The following is a 23,562-nucleotide window of genomic DNA, read 5'->3' as shown; positions in this document are numbered from 1 at the left end:
TTTAGATTTGGGTCTTAGTCTTGTTGAAGAAACCAGTTGGTGTGTGTCCAGAATTGGACGGATGCCTGAAAGAGCCTCACACACACATTCTCGTTTTGATATCTTAGTGAGGACATCCAATTGACATAATGCCTTCCCTAGCCGCTTAGCCTAACCCCAACCATCAAAAATGAATGCCTAACCCTCAGCCTAAACCTAACCATAAAATAAATGTAACCCTGACAATAAACCACATTTTGAGTCTCAAAAATTACTTTTGTCACTTTTGTCCTCACAAGTGACTGTTGGTCCCCACAGTAATGTTCCAATTTTTGGACCCCACAAAGATATCGAAACAGGTACACACATACATACATACACACACACACTCTGAGTGTCTGCTGTTTGTATAACTAAGCCTACTGTTCGCCGATCGAGTCCAAACTCTTCACACTAACACATGCAGATAACTGACGCGCACTTAATGTATTTATTTTTTCTGTTACTCCTCTAACTCACTCCTAAGTGCTACTGCGGTCGCTGCGTTTAAGCTCCTGGGTTCAATGCCTCAAAGCTGAACCACCACAAAAGTTGCTGAGGTGCTGGATTACATCCTAAATGTACTAGAATTGTTTGTAGCACGATGCTGGTGGAGCGGATTGTGAGGTTTACCTTCCACAGACGGTCAATATCAAAATCAAAAGTAGGAAATATAAAAGGGGGATTTTTTTTTTTTGCTATTTTCTGATAGATGGTTAATAGACTTAATCAAACAAGATTTATTTCAGGTTTGAATACAAGTAACGACAGAAAGTTAAAAAATTTATATCTAAGGAGAACTCTGTAAGACCAAAGATGGAAGCTGTCCACTCTCTGCCCGCAAAGAGCCAATCAGGGGCCGCCACAGAAAACATCTGAGCTAATCACTTCATTTCCACACAGTAGACAAGCAGCAGGTATATCTACTTGTTACTGTAGAAGTGATACAGGTAGTTACATCTGCTCTGTTAATGAAACAGCCATGTTGTAGGGCTTCAGCATGTGTAGCAGACATACAGAATAACCTGCAGGGAAAAGATTTAAAAACTTTATTTTGGGTAAAACAAAAACTAAATATCGAGCTTTCTGTTTAAATCAAACTTGACTGTTGATTCTACACGTGGAGTTTTTACATACTGCTGGCTATTGCAGTTAAAGTCATGGATCTCTACTTTTTAATTTCTAATTGTGGCGATCGTGGCTCGAGAGTTGGGAGTTCGCCTTGCAATCGGAAGGTTGCCGGTTCGAGCCCCGGCTTGGACAGTCTCGGTCGTTGTGTCCTTGGGCAAGACACTTCACCCGTTGCCTACTGGTGGTGGTCAGAGGGCCCGGTGGCGCCAGTGTCCGGCAGCCTCGCCTCTGTCAGTGCGCCCCAGGGTGGCTGTGGCTACATTGTAGCTTGCCATCACCAGTGTGTGAATGTGTGTGTGAATGGGTGGATGACAGGTTGTGTAAAGCGCTTTGGGGTCCTTAGGGACTAGAAAAGCGCTATACAAATACAGGCCATTTTAATTTAGTTGGAAGCTTTTAAATAACTTGAAAGATGGCTGCTGAGGGGTAAAATTTGCCTTCTAGGAGTTTGAGAAAGCCTGTTGTTTACTACAATCGGCCCAGCTATGACGCCAAATGTGCAGAAACCCTGTGACAGCTGCAAGGGATTGTGTAATATCACAAGAAAACCAACATTTCTGAAAAGCTGCCTTTGCTAGAAAACTAGAGGTCAAAGAGGTTTTTATTACTTGTACGTCCGTTCCCGTTGAGGGATCCTCCAGGCCCCTCGGCGTAGATGGCCTCCACAGTGATGTTGTATGGGGTGTCTGGGAGCAGATTCTGAAGCATGGCATTGTTTCTGTTTCCTAAAACCAGAGTCTGAAGATCCAAACGGCACAGAGCCAGAGATTTTCAGTAGCCGAAGAAGAAAAAGCATAAATCAGTCAGGAAAGATTTGCATCCAGAGCGTCCTGAGTTGCTTTGCTATCTGCACATCTGCTGCACATGGTATGTGTAATTGGTGAGCGGAGCTGACCCAGTGCTCCCAGTCACAGGACAAGCTGCTACACCTGCTTTCCACAGAGTTCCTTCCACACATGTCTGTGCATGTATGATTTTGGAGATTTCTGCTTCCTTTTTCTCTCTTATTCAGTTTTTGGGGAGTTTTCCTGTTTTCTAAATCAAAGATCTAAGAATAAAGGGTGTCATGCTATATACAGAGAGAGACTATAAACTGTGAAGTGAAGATGCCTCAAACCACACATCCTCCTTGCAATGAAGTCAAATTCTCGATTATTTTGCTTCCTATTTTTTATAGATTTTTATTTATTTATTTTTTTGCTATCTTAACCAGTTTACTGAAGTGCACTGATTAAGGCCATAACCCCATCAGAAAGTTTTCAAGTGACAAGAAGAGTCCTTTTACCAGGGTGGACTTCTTTTTGCAACCAAAGGAATCACCCCCTGCTGGCCAATATAAAGAATGCAAGCTGAAACAACTTCCTACTGCTGTGCCCTTATATCTTTTATATACAGTCCATGTTCAGTGGTGAGTTTTGCTCCCTGTTTAAATAAAAGTAAAATAATAGAAAACCATTTGGATTCATCTGGAATTTGAATCAAGGACCCAAATATTATTTTAAATGAGAAACGGTCATTAAAATCAATTAATCAAAGTTAAATTTGGGTAAAATTTTATTCCAAATTTTAGTGCGAATAAATTTGGTTTGTGCAGTAAGATAAAGAGAAGAGCCTGAAAAATACAAAAACTGTTGGTGGTGCACAATTTTACATTTTAGGCTTTAATATTTTAGAAGACTACTTCTCTAATAAACAGGAAATAACTTCTTCAGCCTTGTGAGGCAGAAAATTGCTTCTCGGTGGGATTATAGAAACTGTGTACCAACACGAACCTTCCACATTATTTACAGATGCTAAATTGATCACTTTGCATCGGTATAAATAATAGTCGTGAGCTCTTTGGTCAGTCCCAATCTGGAGAGCTCCTTTCATCGGCGTCCCTCTGGTGCAGTTAGCTGACTCACTCTGAGCAAGTGTTAGACTAACGAGCAGAAGGGAAGCACAGCTGGGCCGTCTCCGCTCTCCACCATCGTTCCAACTTATTATTCAGAACTATTAATAACGCTATTATGCCCCAAATTATAGAGTTTGTTTAACTGAGCCTGTAATTAGTCTCCCTAATCTGTGATTTATATCCTGAATGAGGCGAGGGAATCCTGAGATGTGACTTCACCGCATAGTCCGAGGGGGACGTCACAGCGAGCTGTGAATGGCGAGGGTTTGCGGCCAGTTTATCCAAAACAAAACACATCACCACCTGAGATTAATCCCTCTTTATGGGTTAAAGAGAGAGTAAGAAATACACTTGAGGTTAGTGGGTCTGATGCATTTCCTCCGAAATGACTTCACCAAAATGTCTCAGCCTCTGAGGTCGTTTTTAAAAATTTTATCATCAGTGTGCGTAGTTTAGTTTCTGCAAGGGTAAGACCAGCTTTCCTTCAGACAATACAGGCAGGTAATCAGAGTGCGAAGGAAAGTATATTTACCCCCAAACAGGCCACTAAACCATTTTGGAAATGTGACCATCACTAATGCCTGATTTTAAATTTGTACTGACTGGCTCCTTCTCTGGGATGACTGCTCTACTTTAGCACTGTTACCAGTAACATGTTGATGTTATCTGAGATGATTTGATATTGTGGACGTCAATGAGCTTAAAATTTCACTTACGGACTCTGTGATGGGGTCTCCAGTCATGGGTGCGTAGGAGATCTTGTACTGTCTTACGGGCCCTTCAGCGTGATCCCAGCCGATGGTCAGGGTGCTTGTGGTGGCGTCAAACACACGCATGTTCCTGGGACCAGCACGGGGTACTGCACCATATCAAACAGAAGCAGTGTAGGAGAATTTTTTTTAATGTATAAATAGAAATATATTTTTCTAATTCATGAATAAAAGATTATTTGATTTCTATAATGCTTTAAATCCTACTATAGCTACACTATATACATATACTCACTTAACCTCTATGACCACTTCTAGTTCTGAAGTTTTACTTTACTGCACCCAGAGTTGAATCCTCATTTACATATAATGGTGCCCACGAAGGCATTTAGTTATACTAGATTATTTCTCTTTAAGGGCCCCTCCCTGAAAGCCCACTTTTTTTTTCTGTTTTTTCAGAGTAAAGAAAGGAATAAATAAAATGACAAAGGGAAGAAAAAACATTTTAACTAAACTCGAGAATCAACACAATAACAGACCTGTGAAAAACTGAGTATGCCTCATGATTCAGTAGGGGTTTTTTTTACAGCAATAATGTAAAATATATTTTATCAGTACAGGCCCTTCCACACGAACTGGACCCATTAACATTGTTGAGGACTTCTGGCCCTCTTTTCTTTACAGCTTTGATTCACTTTATTGACTTTTGTGAGCATTTGTTTATGCACAGCGTTCTTTAAGGTCCCACCACAGCACTTTGATCAGGTTGAGGTCTGGACTCTGCCTGGGCCATTTCTTTTCTTTTTTCAGTCATTTGTTTCCATGCTTGTGATCATTGTGCAGTTTGGGTCGAGCATTAGCCCGACAGACTGGGGTGAATTTGCTGGGACATCCACCCCTGATAGGACTGTGGCATTGAGTTAACACACCTGAATGCTCCAGACCTGCCAAAACTTCAGCTTTTAAAGAGGTGCTCACACTTGCTGATGATCAATTATTCAAGTGCACTTAAATATCAGCATTTGACTTCTTATCCTCTATTATTCTATGGAGGTAGTGAGGGTGTACCTATGTTAGCTGGCTAATGCTAACACAGCTTCTGTAAAGTTGTCTGTTTCCTACCAAATTATATTAAATGCCATGGTTTGCTTTTAATATCTAAAAGACAAAGGAGACTAATAAACCTGAATGCATAGAATATCCCAGTTGCATGACTACTGAAATTAGAAAAACTAAATTTAAAGTTTTGCATATTAAACTTTGTCCATCTTTACTCTGCATCTCTAAGGTGCCAGTCATATCACTGACTTGTTTCCAGGTAATCCAATGAGCTATAAAATGTTCACGCAGCTGTTTCTTCTTAGTACCACCTACTTTTCCAGCCTTTTGTTTTTCCATCCCAACTTTTTTCAGATGTGTTGCTGCCATAAAAGTTCTAAATGAGCTAAAGATTTTTATGAAATTGTAAAATATCTCAATTTAAGCATCTGATATGTCTATTTTCTATTATGGTTAAAATATGGGCTTACGAGATTTAAAAAATTATCACATTCTGTCTTTTTGGGTTTTGTATAAAAGATATTAAATAATTAATTTTCCATACAAGGCTCATTTGTTCATTATAGTCGGAGTTTTACGATCATCACCAATGATATGATCCAATATTTGCTAAGAGGAGTGCAGTCAGCAACCCGAAATTTAAATATACTTGTACTTATTGTGTTTTGCATCACTGCATGCGACAGATGTAAACTATTGCGAGTAAGTTATGTGATTCTACACACCATCAGAATGTGACATTGTCATTGTGCTTACATGTTTTGCCATTGTCCTTCACCGCTGATCCCTCGCCGTCGGCGTACAGAGCGGTGACAGTGACGGAGTAGGGAGTATCCGGTATCAAGTTGTCCAGGAAGGCGTTGTTAATACTTCCTGAAACCAGGACCTTTTTGGAGAAGAAACGCGGGAGTCAAAATATATATTGATATAATCATCAAAGAGGGTCTGCCTATTCAAATGAGCCTCTTCACGCATTACATACAGATCTGGCAGGAGTAATATACATAATGACCTCAGTGCTCATCTTGCATCAAGTGTTCGACAAGGTTTCTTCTGCCAAAAGGTTCCTCAAACACTAACAAAGGCTTGGAAGGTGAAATGCTAAACAAACCATCGGTCAGCGGGAGACGTGTTCTAACAACACGAGTGACTGCAGACTGTCACTGGGATTATCACATCATCTATGCTCAGCTCTTTAGCTGGTTTGTGGGCCATAAAAGTCTCTGCCGTTACATCATGGGAAATATATCTTCTGCTTGGACTCGAGTTCCCCCTCTTCTTGGGACTGGTTTGGTTGCAGCAAATGTTTTGGGCTGAAAGGTTTTGGCATGTTGGACCATGAAATAGGTTTCACAGCAATGATGTAGTGGCTAAGATCCCGCAACTGGAAGCACACACACACCTACACATGCACAACTGTTAGCCTGGGGTTAAAGCCCACCAGTAAACTCTAAAGTGAGGACAATGGATTGGACACGGCCCTTTTAAAACATTATAGTCATTTCCTGAAAGCAGTACTGCTCTCGAGGGCTGGGATGCACTTCATTGGCTGAAGTAAACCTGAATGATGAGGCCGAAGTATGCAGTTGTTCTGGGTAACTGATGGGCTTTTGAATGGGATGCATTCATTGTTTTAAGAAGTAGAGGCAAACTGAACAAGAGAGTGATATGGCATTTATAGATTTGTAAGTAATTCAAGACGAAGCCCATGAAAAGAAGTTTCCCAGGATGTCATTACTGATGCTTGAATTCTGATGTATGTATATAACTGCTAAAACCTAATAACAAAAACTTTTAAATGTTCTTTCACAATGCTAAGGTTGTTAATCCAGCTTTAAATTATTTTACTTTTATACAGGCAGAGATTATTACTGATCCAGAGATCATAACATGTCACTGAAACTGAGCTCCTTATAGAGATGACAGGGGGAACAGGATGGCAGGCAAAAAAAAAAGTCCCAAATAAAAACGTATCTCAACTTTCATGTAAGCAACTGTAGATATTGCCAGTGGGAGTGAATTATACCATTTATAAAATATGATGAGGGAGATAATTACAGTACAGGGTTATCTCCCAATCATCAGCTACAAAGTGATGACCAATAACATCCTAGAGCAGGGGTAGGGAACGTTAGTCCTCGAGAGCCGTGGTCCTGCAGGTGTCAGATCTCACCCTGGGTCACCACACCTGAATCAAATGAATAGTTCATCACCAGGCCTCTGGAGAACTTCAAGACATGTTGAGGAGCTAATTTAGCTATTTAAATCAGCTGTATTGGATGAAGGACACATCTAAAACCTGCAGGACACTGGCTCTCGAGGCCTGGAGTTCCCTACCCCTGTCCTAGAGGATGTCTAAGGAAGGCATCTAGTGCACTCTCATAGGCAGTCGTGATCCCATTAATTTCTACAAACAGATTTATTCATATGAATATGCAGAATCTGTAGTCAAGGAACACGATTTTTGGTACCAAAAGCTTTTTGGTTTCCAATTTTGATGTACTGATTAACCCGTATGTGCAAGCTTTGGTAGCATGAAGCTAAACATTCTGTCTGGAGGGATGGGATTTGCAGGAATGCAATTCAGAAGCATGAACATCATCTGATTCCACTTTATCAGGTTTTATTAGCTAGTCCTGTAATGGACTGGTGACCTGTCCAGAATGTACTCAAAGACAGCCAGGACAGACTCTAGCTACAACAGCAGGTTGGATGAGTGCTTACCAAATGGATGGATGATTTATTAGCATTTTTAAATGATGACCAGCAGACAGAAACTGAAATCTTGGCTTGAATACTTGCTGGCTAAACAGGGAGCTCTAAACAACCAGTTCCTCAAAGACCAAGTCAGCAAACTAGCCAATGGGTTCGCATACTGGGATCCCTAAAGGTAAATAGACGTGTTTCTTAGATTAATAGTGCTACAGCACATACCGATATTTTAAACAAACACTTCCAGTTAATTCCCAGTCAGGTGTAGGTGGCTGCTGTCATCCAGCACCTTCAAAATGAAGTGAGACCTTCTGTTATCACCTAACATCAGTGCTGGACCTTACTGATATTCTTCAATGTGAACAAACTGCAGCCATAGCACTGAAGTTTTGACCACAGCTTTAGATTTGTGCTTGGAGGACAAAAAAAAAAATCACATCTGGAAACAACATTAAAGCATGCACATACATTTGATCTTGTTTTTTTCCTTCTATAGAGCACTTGTTTAATGCAAACCACTGATGTTTAACCAGAATAAAATGTACTGTTAAAGAGCTTCTCTGCTTCTCAGTTCTAATAATAATACTGATAACATACTCACTTCAGCGCGTGAAATAACAAATCTGTGATGTAAAATTCGATAATTTAGACTGAATTAAAAAGAGTTGTGAATCTTTGTACTTCTGAACTCATCTTTGTGTCTTCTTTCTGTGGCCAAACCAACTTCCTCTCAGACCAAAACAAAATCAAAGTTAATTAAATGAAAGTACAACAACAGTGAAAATAGAAGGAAACAGAGACCACAGGGAATAATAAACTACACAACACTAACTTCACAGCATCTTCAAAGCTGATTCTAATCATCAAAACAGCCTTGTTAGATTACAGCCTTAAAGCCCCCAGGAACTCTGACCGTAGGAGCCGTTGGTGACGTCAGTCACAGATGCGTCCCGCATGCAGTGTTTCCAAACTTCAGTCATAGAGTTCAAACTTTTTGTGGGGAAATAAAGCTTCTTTTTTTCTCTCCCTGAGACCCAGACATTTGCACTGGTGCATTAAATCAGTGCTGATGGAGACGTATGAAAAGCCGACAAGTCATGATTTCCATATTTAAGAGCATTACCGTAATTACTGCTGTGCAGACATCTGCGCAACATCACCACTTGGTGAAACAAATAAGAACGAGCAAAAGAGACCACTTGTTGTTTCCATGAAACAGACCGGCCCAATGAAAGCAACACTCCCACTTTGATTTCACTTTTTTTTTAATCAGATGTAGAAAAAACAGATAAAAATAACTTAACTACCAAAATGACTAAAAACAAATACAATAATTTTGGTTATTAAGTTCACATCCAATATACAGGAATAGTGTCCAGTTTAGAGAAAAGCCAGATGTATGGTGATGTGATGTGAAAGACATTTGTTTGTACGAGCAGAAGTTAAGTCTTGTTTAGGGATTTCCATTCATGTCCTAAATAAATAACATTGAGTACCAAGCTAAAAATAACAACAAGGTCAAGAACCAGCATTTATAGCCAAGTCAAGACTCTTAGGTCAAAAGACTTTCTGAAGAAAAATCCCTGAGTCAAAAACAACAAGGCCCAAGTAGAGACCCACAAGTCACAAGTAAAAGACCAAATCAGGGCCACTAAGATCCAACAACAAAACAAATCCAGAGCTAGGTCAGGAAAAAGGATAGAAAAGGAGGTCCCAAGTCAAGTCAACAAGTCTCAAACCAGAGCTGAGCCAAGACTTCCTAGATCTTAAGGTGGGAACTAAGTGCGTTCTCACACCTATGGCTCATTTACTCTGGTTTGAATCAGTTGATGAGTTTATAAACTTGTAGTTTTTCCATATGGTTTGGTTTCTTTTTCACACGGAGAAAAATCCAACTGAGTCTGAATGCATCACTACAACCCACGTGAGAAGTTCGGTCTGCTTATTGGCCAGATGTGTCTGGGGAGGAGCAACAAAAGCAAATACAGGAAGAAGGTGCTGTGTTGTGGACTAGTGGAGAATTTACGTTTTATTTCTTGACTAATTGCTAGCTGTACAGACCTCCGCGCATCTATATTTACCTCGCCACATTCAGAAGAAAAAACACATGTATCTACTGGAAGTTTTTTACCTCAAACGTGGAACGTACACCTGGTAGTTTGTTTGGATTCAGGTCACGTTGAAACCATAAACTTACAGCTCTGGAGTTCATTTGGACCTGCGCTGAGACCCTTTGGAGGTTGTGGTCTTGGTTGTTTTGGACCACACCCAAGTGTGATTACCGTGTTCATATCTGCACAAATGAACCACACCAAGGGGGAAAACTAATCGAGTTTGACTAAACACTGCAGGTGTGCAAACAAAGAAAGTCGAGTAAGAACAGCAAAAATACAATAATACAAAAGTCGGATCAAGAATTCCCAAGTCCTTAGTTGACATCTAACACAAAGATATGCCAGCCAAAGTAAGATCAGCAAGTCAAATGTCAAGAATGGCATTTTCCAGAAGAAGAAAGCCAAAGTGAAGTCAGAGACTTTGGGTTTGGTGTCAACAAGCTATCAAATAAAACGGCATGTTCAGAAATCAGACAAAAATCTTGAGAATATAGCTGATTTTCCAATGATGGAAAATGCAAAACACAAAATGATTGGATTATTACTTTATACATGTATACTTTATACACTTTATACTTATACATCAAGAGAAAGAGCAAGAGAAAGTGCAAACCCACGTTGGTAAAGCCGAGTCTTTTTGTGACTGTGTCGTGTGCATACCTCTGCTAAAGTATAAATATACGCTGGATTTATAAAGCTTAATTTGCTTTTATGTATTACATTTCCTTAAATTTTGGTTTTGGACTACTTTTTGGAAAAAAAACAAACATGATCTGTAGAGATGTCTTGAATTCTGGGTAATCCTGATACTTCTTGCAATTTTATAAACTATTGATTAAAAATAAAAATAGCTGACCAATTAGTTGATATTGAAGATAATGATTATCAGCCATAATCTCTCCTTTATCTAAAAACAAACAAAAAAACCCAGGATAAGATCATTCATTTATTTTCTCAGTGTAATTCCACTTATCTCAAGAATTTCCTCGAGGCACATCATATCTAACAAGAGCTGACCTGCAGCTTTTGGAATGTGATGACTTAAACTGGGAAAAAATATTATCCAACCTCACTCTTTTATGACTGTTAAATCACACAAGAGGTTGTTATTTTTGTGTCTTCACATTCTTCACTCCTCATGACCAGACAGAGAGATTTTCCTCCCCTCAAGGAGAATTCTGCTGCTAATGACAGTTTGTGTTTTAACTGCAGAAAGCTACTCACCGACTCAGATGGGCTTGCACCGGTCAGGGGGGCGTAAGCCACCCGGTACTGCTGAACCTGGCCCGTGGCTGGCTCCCAGCGCACATTCAGGGTGTTGGGGGTGGGATTGTACACCTTGATATTCCTGGGTGGCATGCGTGGAACTGCAAACGGGAGAGAGGTGAAGAGAACGTGAAGTTAAGAACAAGGGAGAGGTGTTAGTTTTCCTCACTTAGCAACACAAAATCAAAACTAAGGGCTTGTTCCAAGTACATCTTACTTTATTGCCTAAAACTAACGGGACAACTAATGGATTTACATTCCTTGAAATGTGAGTGTCAGTAAGTGAAGAGCGGAACAGAACAGGGAGGATTGGATCCTTGGTTTAAGTTTAGAGTTAAAAAGCAATGAACTTTTTCAAAACATTCTTCAAGCAGCTCAAAAATGCAGTGAACTTCAAATTATTGTATTCTGTTAGAAGTGCAGATGAAACACACTCATCTATATTCACTTCTTTTCAACAGGCAGATGTTATAGTTTGGGCTTTGGTCTCTGAGTTTCATCTTTATGTTTCTTGTAGGTTTTTTTTTATGTCGCAGGTACGTCAGCATCTTTCCTTTTCCATTGTCTCAAGTGGCTTTAAAACCCAGTTGGAACTTTTTACTCTTATTTTGCAAACTGAAACTAATAAGCAGAAACCTCTAGTCCCAGCCCCCTCAATACTGCCTTTTTCTGTTGTAGGTAGGTGTGAAGGGGAAAATCACACTACGCTGTGCAGAAATGTACTTTATGCCTTTACTTAAATGTAAGTAGTTAATCTGGATTTTTGTTTTTGTGAATTTCTGTGTATGTAAACAGCAACAGATTTGTAATTTCCTCCATATTTATCAAAAACAGGCTGCATGTAATGCCCAACTTGATTCCGTTTAACTGCAAACTGATAGCACACTGATGCCTGATGCAGATGTCCGCTCCTCCATGAGTCTGTTTCTGCCAGAGGTTTTTTCTTCCCACTGTTGCCTCATAGGCAGTCATCCGATTGTTGGGCTTTCTCTCTATTATTGCAGGGTGTTTACCTTACAATGTAAAGCACTCTTAGGTGACTGTTGTTGTGATTTAGTACTATATAAATAAAACTGAACTGAACCAATGAGGTTGAAGTGGTTGAACAAAGTGGTTGAAGACCTGGTGCCTGCCTTTGAAGCAACCGCTTCAAAGGCAACGAGCTCATAGTTCATTGTACACAATCACAATAATTTTGGTCGGGCTGTGGTCTCCAACCAACTTTAGCATTAGCAAACTGAAAAATGATCAGTTGAAGTCAAAGTTACGTTTAAAGTGTTTTCCGACTAGAAACTGAAACCCTTCATTGGGCTTTCAGACCTGCTGGTTTATGGCTAACTTTAGCGGTTAGTCTGTTTGTGTTATTGTGTGACTGTGGTGTTCTAACTAAACTAAAATAAACATGTCACAAAGGGCTGTAAGACTATAACTTATGTGGTGAAATGCTCTGAAGCGTAGCCTTTACATAATCAAACAAGATAATAACAATTGGATCGTTTAAGTTATTTGAATCATTTCTAAATTCTGTTAATCGCGTTTTAATTTGTGTTTATTTTTAGAATGTGATTTACTTTGTTGGTAAAACTGGTTCAATACAACAAAAAATGTCTTTTATGAAGAAAGAATCTGTAATCCAAGAATTAATATCATTGTGAAACTACGGGATTGAAATGATATGCTGAGTGCAGCACAAATCTGCAGGACAGTCAGTTTACAATGTCTATGTGTAGAGAGAGAAGTAGCACAGATTTGGATTTATGCAAAAGCCTCTTTTAAACCAAACCAGATGTGTGTATCCCCCGGTATCTTGAGCTCTAGCCAGTAAAAGGAAAACTAGATGCCTCCTCCTCGATAAGGTAAAAACCTCCAGAGTGAAACCTTCACAGTCATTGTTTTCTGTAAAGTCTGTCATCCAGGGACAAAATTACTCTGTCCTTCAGAGAGATTATGTAATCTGTAACATTTAATTTGCTGTTTCTGTCCAGACCAAACATGACAAATTTCTCCAGGGAGCAAAACAGTAAAACTGGACCAACACTGGTAATAAAACTTCATTAAAACACCTGGAGTCCCAGGCTTCTACCGTTCTACCTTTAAAAGCCGGAGAGCAGTCAAATGCTGGAAGTGGAAGCTAAATTGGCTAGTCATTCATATGTAAATTAGGTTGTTACCTGGGAATTCTGGAGGGAGGGGAGTGGGGGTGTGTGGATGAGGGGGTGGGGGAGCTGCTAAAAGCTGTGAACTTCCCTTTTGTGTTTCATCTTGATGCATTCTCAATCATCCAGGGAAATAAATCTCCAAAAGTCACCAACTTGGAGTGTTTCAGTTTGCCATCTTAGGGAGAAATCAACACACATGGGTGTAGGTCCTTTGTTGATTGATGCCATAATGGACCATTGATCAGTCGTCCATTGTGGCATCAATCAGACCACTGGTATAATAAAAGCATAATCACAACTGATAAGTTCGCTGCAATTTCCAGTGTGTGGGGATCATTTGTCACCAACTATGGAAATAACAATTTATCTTATTTCTTAGGTGTTTTCAACCTCTGCTGCCACGCTGACGGCGTATGCAGCCAAACGGAAGAAGACAGTCTATATTCTTAGCAGCATGCACAGCGTGGTTCAGACTGATAACACTACCAAAAGGAAGCCAAACACTGTCACCCTTTACAACAAATCAAAGTGTGGCGTGGATGTGATGGATGCCAGGATTGTGAGTGATTGCTGAAAATGTTGTAATGTACTCACTCACTTTTTATTATTATTTGTAAATATGTGTACAAATGGTTGGTTTTTTGTACTGTTTTCATCAATAAATCTCAGCAACAAAGGACCTACACCCATGTGTGTTGATTTCTCCCTAAGATGGCAAACTGAAACACTCCAAGTTGGTGACTTTTGGAGATTTATTTCCCTGGATGATTGAGAATGCATCAAGATGAAACACAAAAGGGAAGTTCACAGCTTTTAGCAGCTCCCCCACCCCCTCATCCACACACCCCCACTCCCCTCCCTCCAGAATTCCCAGGTAACAACCTATTTTACATATGAATGACTAGCCAATTTAGCTTCCACTTCCAGCATTTGACTGCTCTCTGGCTTTTAAAGGTAGAAACGCAAAATGATGGCTCCGCGGGGGTTTAATGTCACCCTCAGGCTCATATTCTCTGATAGTGACTCACTCTGAGGTCCGATGTGTCACTGCTGCTGCTGTGATAGAGAGGTGGTGTCATGTTTCAACACGCAGATGCTACTGGTTCGCTTATTGCAGCAGCCAGCACGTCTGTATAAAGTGCTTGATATGTAAATGATCGGAGGACTTAAACAACCCTTCCAAACTGTCAAATTTTTAGTCCTTGCTGTCTCATATTTCAGCTTTAACAAACAAAAAAAGTCCAACCGGGTATTTGTGGATCGGTTTCTGGGAATCCAACCCGTAAAACAAAAGGAGCGTCGCCTACCTGAACCTGAGTCACCAACTTCTGCCTGCCATAACCAGTATGTGTGTGTGACAGCTAACCATAATAACCCAACCGCGGAGGGATGGTAAGGGAAAAATATTCCAAGATTTCAACACGACACCATTTCTAAGTAATGAAACGGCGAATGAAACACCATGTACACCGAAAATTAGACAAGGGTTGTGCAAACACCCCCCCACCTAAAACTATCCTGACAGGACAGAAAATATTCAGTTCCAGTTTGGCTGCTGGACCCGTCTGTGGAATTGTTTCCATGCCTCACTCCAGTGGCATCACATGTCAAAACCCCAGGATGCATTTCTGCTGACAGAGCGTGGCATGCCGTGTGGGCAGAAACAAACCCAAGGAACCCAACAGGACATCAAACCACAGAGATGCAGACAAACCAGCAGTTCTGCAAATGCTTGGAGGACTGAGTCTGGGAGGACAGATTCTTCAAACGGTAGTTTTAGAGTTGTTTTCTTCATTGCTATCATTCACTTTCTTCAGCTTCTCTTATGTTCCATCCAATCCTCCAGAGGTAGGAGGTGTGTGTGTGGGGGGTGGGGGTCTGATTTAAAGGTTCTGGCAAATTCTGCAGATTGCAGTACCTTTTCCACGAAGGTTTACCTGGAAGATAGGGTTTCTCTATAAAGTTAATGTATCTGGTGTCAAACTTTAAAAAGAAGCTGTAATTTGTGTGAGTTGAGGGGGTTCATGTTCACTGCAGGCCAGCAAACACACTAAACCTGTGTCTTGGTTGCATTAGAGTGGAGACATAATAAGATGATGATATTATCCTTTATTTATCTCAGCAAAGGCATGAATGTTCTGTTTCTACTTAAGGTTTACTGACAACTCTCCATTAAAACCACGACCTCTGGCCTTTGTTTGCTGCTGGTGATAGATTTAATCTTGTTCAAGTGAAGCTCAGACTTCATCGCTTGTGCAGATTCTCAACAGGTCAAAGTTGCACCTTCAAAGCTCGACTCATTCGCTTCTGACCTGTGGCTCAGATCAGTTTTCTGCGATCAATTTACAAACCAACATTCGCTGATGCTGACATTTTTAAGCAACTTTTTTTCCTCTTCAAGGAAGAGCATTTCTTTATCCAGACCATTGAGATACCGACAGCAGTTATAAAGTGCCCCTACTGTGCTCATTTACAGCCTCATAATTTTTAGTATTTAGTTACAAAAATGTGCAGCAGCACCTGTTTAAAATCATTCTGGAACATTTATATTTTCTCTCGTCTCTTCCAGGCCGCCCCGAAAAGTTTTAAAGCCTGCTCTGACTGACGTGTCTGTCAAACAGCAACATCTGGAGCTGCAGCACTGCCACTTTGAATGACATCTGTTCTGTTTCTTAGTAGTGTGTAATGTTTACTGCAGATAATTCAAAAATCTGATCACAGGCAGGGCGGCAGTGCACCTGTAAATGCTCTCGTTCTGACAACTTACGTGTCTTTCCCTTGTCTGACTGGCGGAGACCTTCTCCTTCGGGGTAAACTGGGACCACGGTCACAGTGTAAGGAGTGTCTGATAGCAGGTTCCTTAGGATGGTGTTGGTGGTGCCGCCGGACACCTGCTCCTGTTCGTACACAGAAACACAGCTGTCAGTCAAAAGAAAGCAGAAGTGGCGGATCTGAGGAGGATCATTCTGGCACTGATTCTGCAGTAATCATCCACAGAAACAGGAAAATTAGACTTTGGTGAAAAACTAGCTGGACCCCTTGTACAGAACATGCAGAGTGATGAGAAACATGACACTGGTTGAATCAGAAACAGCATTAAAAGCAAATGCCGAAGTGTAGGTGGGCTACAAGGCAGCTTGCAGATTTGGGCAAGTTAAAGCAGATTAAATAATTCCTGATATGCAGAAAAAGGCATCTGATGAGCTGATGTGAATCTGCTTTGCCTGTCTGAGCTAATGCCCAGTTTTCCTTTGTGACACATGACAGGACAGGAAGTCAGTTTGATCTCTAACCATGTCCTCGGCGCCTCCGGACGCGGGCACGTAGAAGATGCGGTACTGCCGGACGTTGCCCTCCGCCGGTTCCCAGCGCACCTTCAGGGAGCTGGTGGTGGGATCAGTGACCTGGAGGTTCTTCACTCCGCCCAGAGCCTCTGTGAGCACAACATGGTGGTTACATTTCAGACCAGTTTCCTCGAGTGTCAAATGTCACAGAGAAGCAACATCTGCTGAGTTTCATATACCTCTTTAGCTAAACCTCCTGCAACTGCCATGTTGGTTCTTGATATATTAAAGCTGAGTGTTCTCCTCTGGCCAGTATATCTACTCTTACAGAGTAGTTTTGGTTTGGGATGTTTGTCTTCTCTACACTAAACTTCTGGTGTTCAAAGCACCCAAAAAATCTAAAAATTACACTTGAAAGTCTTTTTTTTTTTTTCAGAAATCATTATCCAGTTATTTAAAAAAAATCTAAAACGTATCTGTGAAAGGTTTTATAAAGGAACTACTTTCTTTCTTTCATCTTTATCCACCTCCCAAAAAGGTGTGCAGCCAGCTTACATTACAGCGCACCTTTAAGGTTTGCATCCTGTCATGACCATAAGGCTCTTTTTATGGATAGATTCATAATTTCTACTGCAAAATATAGTTGGTGAGTGTAGTTTTGTGGAAAAAAGTAACTCCTGTATCAAGTCTGTGGATTTTTGAGTCGCAGCCTCGTGAATCCCAGAAAGAGAATTTGATGCACTCACTGGTCTTCCCGTTCTCCGATGCTCGTTTTCCCTCCGTGTCGGGGTAAATGGGAACCAGTGTCACTTTGTACTCAGTATCTGGACGCAGCTCTCTCAGCACTGTGTTGGTCGTAATCCCAGACACCTGAGTCTGTGAAGGGAAAATTAATAAGCAAATATCAGCCACGGATGGGTGACTTTAATGGAATTTATTTATCTCACTAGCTGGAGGTGAGAAAATGATCTCAGATTTTGAATCAAGGCAAGGATTAAGCCTTCTGCTCTTGTCTGTGTTTGGCTGTAACTCAGCTTCCTGGTCATCTCACTAACAGATGTTTGGGGCCAGTCATTGTCTCCATTTCTGGTTTTAGACACTTCTTCTTCACATGGGTGCCTTTGAACATTTTTATTAGTCAGGTTTCTTTCTTATTTTTATCCTCTTTGGCCACCTCACTCCGAGATGTAGAGGTCAGCACAGCTGGATTAACAGGAAGTGAACAGGCTCCCTGATGATCAGCTCTTCTCTGTCTCCACTTACTCATTTGTTTAAATTTTCCCAGAACTCTTGAAATCAGCTCACACGTAGCGTGAGAATGAAACTAGCATCATTTATTCTAGTACTGTAAAAATTAAAAACCCCAAACAGAAACACGCACTTCGACGGTTTTACGGGTTTGGATAAACTAACTTGAACTGTTTGCTCACGTCAGCTCGTCGCAGTCTCTCATTCTCTGCTAATGTTCTAGGCATCAACTCGCAAACAAAGACGCTATAAAACTATAGAAGAATTAAGTGATTAGCGGCACATAAAATATCCTGTGGCGTTTTAATTTGTGCTCCCAGTGAGAATTCTGATTGTGTTTTCTGTGTCATGAAAGGAAGATGCTATAAGGCTTTGATGCACTCGTGTGCTCCCGAGAAAAGTCTGAACTCAGCTGAATTTAGTCAAATTTGATTCATCTTTCATCATAACAGGTTTGACATTTATAACAGAAATAATTGAAAAACCTGCAGCTGCTAACATTTATGAAAACCGGACCTGCCTTCTTTGATAGGATTATGAGGTCAGTAAAAGCTTACCACGCTCTCCTGTCCTCCAGCGGCGGGGACGTAGATGATCTGGTACTGTCTGACGTCGCCCTCAGCCGGGTCCCAGCGGACCCTCAGTGAGTTGACGGTGGGGTCGGTCACCTGGAGATTCTTCACTCCGCCCAGAGCCTCTGAAACAGACGGGACACATCACAGCCTGACACGATGCGGGCGGGTGGAGTTCACCTCATCAGGACAGACCAGATGTTCCAAAGCCGGGGAGGCTGTCAGTCACAGAGGAGTCTTCTTTCCTTCCTGTGCCTGTCTAAACTTTCTGGTATTCCATAAAGAAACCCTATTAAACTGTTTTTTAGACATTAAAGAATTCCTCCAATAAAAAAAAAGTTTAAATAACTGCTGCAAATAACCCTTAGCGTTTGTTTTATCCTGCAGGGTGCTCCAGATGGATGCGTTTGCCACATCAGGAGTGTCCAGATGTGTCAGACTCAGGGAGGTTGCCTAAACTTTCTGGCATTCATTTGCAAGCCACAAGCGTTCATATAAACAGGAACTATTTTCTTGCTGTCTGGCTGAAAACATCAGACCTTTAAGGTGGTTTTTCTCATGATTTGACTGCAAACCTTACATTGCTGGCAGGTTTTCCACACAGCTGGTAAAAATGATGGTTTAAAAAAAGGACATTATTGGAAAGAACACTTAAATAAAAGCACTTTTAGTTGGTGGTGTGTGCTATGAGTCAGCTTACTCTTCATGACTCTGGCTGTAAGTGTCAGATGGTTCTGGTAATGCAGGACAGATAGAAATCGAAGGAAGTACCTCAAGCTTATCTGTAAAGACTTTCTGCTAGAAAGCATCAATCAAGTTTATGTGTGGTCAAAACATCGACCTCTAGTGATACAACAAGAAAAGATTTTTAACAGAAGACAAAATAAACTTCTGAGAAATGCAGAAGATGATGATCGCATATTTGACAAAACTGTCATCTGTCTTCACTGGCTGTGATTCATTTGGTCTTACTGTGTAGTGAAAAGTGTGGTAAACCCACAAAAACAGAGGAAAAACTCATATATGATGATGGGAAACCCAGTGTGTCAGTCCAAAGACACGACACAGGCGATGTAGTGGAGATGTTACTTATGGAGAGATGGGCAGCAGTAGCATATTGTTTTACTTTTCATTCATTTTCTGTTTTTTTCTGTCTCTGTAAAAATGACCTCCCCGGTGTCTGTGAGTGTTTCCGTCATGTGCTGCGCTGTAATAAAAAAAAAGTTCAAATACAGACAAAGATCCCGTAAATAAATAAGTCTTGCAAACAATAGCACGAAAAGAATCAATTTTATAGATGCAATAAAACACGCGTTCTTTGGAGAGGGCTCTCGAACGCACCATCAGGGACAGATTATCAAAGCAGTCCAAACTAATAACTGCATAACCGCTGCTGGATGGTGAATATGAAAACATGTGGGATCGCTGGGGAAATACTCAGAAAGGGCGGGGCCTAAGTGGAAATGGCTAATAAAAAAAACTGCCTTTTGATTCTCATGCCATCAACGGTTGCCCAGGTGGACAGGCCAAAACCTTCCTACGGTGCAATAAACGTCTGTAAGTGTGTTTTATGTTGATGTAGTGGTTCCATGTTGGTGCAAAGAAATGTCATGTGATTTCCTCTGCAATCGAATTTCCCCACATCTGTCTAAAACGACAGAAATCCTGAAACGTCTATAAAAATTGGATGTAGTGACATCACCCATTGGTTGTGAAGTCCTGTTCAGAAGCCTCGAGGTCATCATTTCCTCCAGGTCTGACTGTGACGTGCTCACTGCCTGCAAACACTGCTAACACTGAGGATTTAAAATGCCAGGACTAAAACCTTCAGGTAATGCCATCTTTTACACACTCTGTGGTTTAAGAAAATCCCACTGTTCCTTTTTGGTCCTGTCTGTCTGTCTGTCTGTCTGAAACAAGATTTGGTCATCTGACTCTTTGGAGCAACGCACACATGCCTCCAGGAATCTAAAAAATGCTGCTCCCCTTTGTGAAAACCCTGAGTGATCCACTCACTTGTCTTTCCCTTCTCCTCCTGCCTTATGCCCTCCACGTCTGGGTAGACTGGAACGACCGCCACCTTGTACGCGGTGTCAGGGTCCAGGTTCCTCAGGATGGTGGTGGTGGTGCCACCAGACACCTCCTCCTGTTCAACAAAGTGCCAAAGCCTTCATTAGCAGATTACCTGATTACTATTACTTTTACTGGGTATTTGAACCAAGATAAGACCCTGAAATTGGTCCATAAAACAGTTTGTTTGTTTTGTACCATGCGTTCTTCTCCTCCTGGTTGGGGCGTGTAGAAGACCTTGTAGGTCCGGACGTTGCCCACTGCTGGATCCCAGCGCACTGTCAAAGTGTTGATGGTTGGGTCGATCACCTTCAAGTTCTTTACTCCACCCAAAGGATCTGAGAAGGAGGAAAAGGCACTTAGCGCTTACATGGTATCTAAAATATCCCTGAATATTTCCTACCTGCATCCAGCCCTAGGGACTCAAATATTTTTAGATTTAAACTTGAATTGTCTTTAGATTATTCCCAACATCAAATCAAGTTCATGCTTGATTCTTGAAAGAAGCTGAGCAAGAAAAACGCTGTTTAACTCTGAGAACTGTGATTTCTATAAAGGGTCATTAGGACTCCAGCTATGCCTGATTTAAATTTGCTGGATTGTACCTTCAGTGTGGCCTCCTTTTCCATCTCTAGACACTGGTGCCATTCATAAATCACTGCCTGACTCTGATGTCCAGGTTCACTGCTGTCGTTGAGAGCATTACAAAGACCCAGAAACCTAACCGCAGCCTTTCAGGCCACAGCGTCCAAGCCTGAAGTCGGTGCATGCGCTCGAGATTTAGCATTAGTCGTTTCTGAACATTCCCCTTCCATTAAATTCAGGTGAATGCTGCCATGAAGGGAAAATCAGGTTAATGTAAATGCAATGACTGCTGCTTTTTAATGGTGGAATTTAACACAGGCTATGTCGGTGATAAATCTGATATAAGTCTGTGATTTGTATGTGATATATGTGTGTGATATATCGGGTTTAGTCTTCAACGCTGGCACAAAAAGAAAATGCCCACTTGGGTTTAACAGCCTGACTAAGCTGCCATTATTTTAGTGTTTCCATTTAGCCTTGGATGTTAAAGAAACTTTGTTAACCATCTGAAGTACTTTCATTATTTAGGATGATTTCAAGTAAACTGCTGGCTTTCCCACAAAAACCATCTGACAGAAATCTTCAGTTTTATATTTATGTCTCTGTTTTTCTCTCGTCACTTCATATTTTAACATTTCAGAGTTTCCAACTGTAATCAGACATCTTCATTAGGTCTTGGGTCCATGTAGATGTAGCAGCTCATTATTTTTCCAAATAAGACAAAAAACCGAGTAAAATTACTTCAAACCACAAGTTTTAGCTGTAAATCAGTCAGCAGGACTCACTTGTCTTCCCATTTTCGGACATGGACTTTCCCTCCATCTCGGGGTAGACGGGCACCACGGTGACAGTGTACTCTGTGTTTGGATCCAGGTTCTTGAGCACCGTGCTGGTGGCGGTTCCAGGAACCGAGTCCTGAGTTGGGGGGAGGAAGAAACGACTTTGAACTGGATGAACTCCTTGATCTGGAGAACAAATGAGTGCTTTGGCAGCCGCAGACAGATTCTCAGAATGAGCAATGTCACCGTTTAATGTTTTCTTGGACGCAGCTACACTCAGTATCAGGAACAGTTAAGACTCGGAGATAAAGATGGATTTCTGCACAGGGCTACCACTTTAAAGGCTGTCCTGGGACAGGATAGCGCTTCAGATAGAAAAAATGAGAGCAAGTCTTCCTTTGCATGCACTCCTTCAGGCCTCTGCTGCACTTTCAAAATTCTACTTCTTCTTTGTCCATTTAATCTAATTTTCCTAAAATGTGCCAACACGCTGAGATAATGAAATAAAACAAATCAAATCATCTTATTTTACGACATCTTCTGACATAACCTTTGGGGTAATGAAACTAAACAAGATATCACCACAACTTCACAGAAAATAGTCAAACTTTCTCCTGACTCAATAGATCTCATTTCTCTGTCAAATGTTTTCCATTATTTGCAAGAAAACATCTTTTTTTTTTAAAAAGGCAACAACATCATCTGGTGGTTTTCATCTTTTGATATCGTGATCTTACAACTTTTCCCAACACAAGAACGCTCTGGTGTGTAACTGCCTTGGAAACGACCTCACGCCGCTGACTCGACGCCACAGTGAGAGCCAAAAGGGAAAAATAAGATCTGCTCACATGGCTACCTGATCTCCCCTTAAAGACGAGACTCCTAACTTTGATTCATCAGAGGTCCAATTTTACACACACAGGAGCACTTTGCACTGGCTTTTTGCCCACAAGGATTTTTAAAGTAATTAAAGTAAGAAGAAACTTCCACATCCTTACCACATCCTGCTCTCCTCCAGCTGTGGGCACCCAGATTACGATGTACTCGCGCACATTCCCCTCCGGTGGCAGCCAGCGAACGTTCAAGGTGCTGGTGGTGGGATCGGTCACCTGCAGGTTCCTCACAAAGCCCAGTGGCTCTGAACAGAAGTACAGCCAGAACAGGAAGTCAGTCAGTGCCTGGATCTGAGTGACATATCTTTAGTGTAGTCAGAGGTTAAGTGGTTTCTGGTGATAAGTTTCAAATCTTTAAATAGGGAACTTTGTGAAGCTGTACAAACGTTTGAAAGAGGAAATCCTGCAGTATGCCCTCAGTCTGCACCTCTGACCCTGGAGTAACGACACTCGATGGAAAAGTCTACAAAGTACGTTTAATGTTACGAATGATATGCCACAAGTACTGTCCTTAAAAATGTTGCATGTGAATCACTGATCGCTATGGTAGATCTACCATCACTATTCTAACCTGTGAAGATGGCAGACTGCCTTCAGATTTTCCCGTCAGTGACAGAAAATATTCCGTTAACGTGATGTCTAGTCTGGACTGGCTTGAAGGCCGGGATCAGCATTGGCCCGGCTCTCTGCTCTCTGAACCCATTATTTCCAGTGGTTTGTACCTTGCTTCGTCATTTTTCACTGCTTTTTTAAGCTTTCATTGCTATTCACTGTGACAAACACCCACATGGCCAATGCAAATGGGAGGCAAAATGGAAAAAAATGGGATATTCTGTGTCTTTGAATTTGCTTTGGCCAGGATGAATGCCCAACTGGAAACAGGTCTCTATTTAACATGTTATAAGATAATACATAGCTCAAGTCGGCTATGTGTTCCTCTGAAAACGTTGTAATCTGCTAAAAATGTTCCTTATTGATGTATTGTGGCAAAGAGCAGTAAGCCAAAACCGAGCCAGTTTTCCTCCTCAGTCAACTTTTAGTTCAGTCAGACTCTGTTTAATTGTTTCT

The 23,562-nt window shown here is 41.2% G+C and overlaps 1 protein-coding gene and 1 long non-coding RNA gene across 2 annotated transcripts in view; one reads left to right on the top strand and one right to left on the bottom strand.

The window, feature by feature from the left end:
- col12a1b (collagen, type XII, alpha 1b) overlaps nt 1-23,562 on the bottom strand; it is a 152,607-nt gene that overhangs the window by 49,653 nt on the left and 79,392 nt on the right. Inside the window, exons 37-48 of the mRNA XM_085432637.1 lie at nt 22,600-22,739; nt 21,608-21,737; nt 20,436-20,575; nt 20,184-20,313; nt 18,153-18,292; nt 17,094-17,223; nt 16,357-16,496; nt 15,831-15,960; nt 10,863-11,005; nt 5,569-5,698; nt 3,760-3,902; nt 1,758-1,887 (exon numbers count right to left, since the gene is read on the bottom strand). Of these exons, the coding sequence (XP_085288763.1) occupies nt 1,758-1,887; nt 3,760-3,902; nt 5,569-5,698; nt 10,863-11,005; nt 15,831-15,960; nt 16,357-16,496; nt 17,094-17,223; nt 18,153-18,292; nt 20,184-20,313; nt 20,436-20,575; nt 21,608-21,737; nt 22,600-22,739 (1,626 nt within the window). The remainder of the gene's footprint in view (nt 1-1,757; nt 1,888-3,759; nt 3,903-5,568; nt 5,699-10,862; nt 11,006-15,830; nt 15,961-16,356; nt 16,497-17,093; nt 17,224-18,152; nt 18,293-20,183; nt 20,314-20,435; nt 20,576-21,607; nt 21,738-22,599; nt 22,740-23,562) is intronic.
- Nucleotides 14,707-18,269, top strand: LOC146692527 (uncharacterized). The gene is made up of 3 exons (XR_014915227.1): nt 14,707-14,833; nt 16,331-16,498; nt 18,173-18,269. It is a non-coding gene; the product is annotated as an uncharacterized LOC146692527 (long non-coding RNA).

This window comes from Copadichromis virginalis, linkage group LG15 (genome assembly GCF_057382275.1).
Source record: "Copadichromis virginalis isolate Kocher_CV1m ecotype Utaka linkage group LG15, C_Virginalis_male_GT1.1, whole genome shotgun sequence".
NCBI lineage: Eukaryota > Metazoa > Chordata > Actinopteri > Cichliformes > Cichlidae > Copadichromis > Copadichromis virginalis.
The sequence above is the reverse complement of the archived record's forward strand: the minus strand, read 5'-3'. Positions and strand labels throughout refer to the sequence as shown.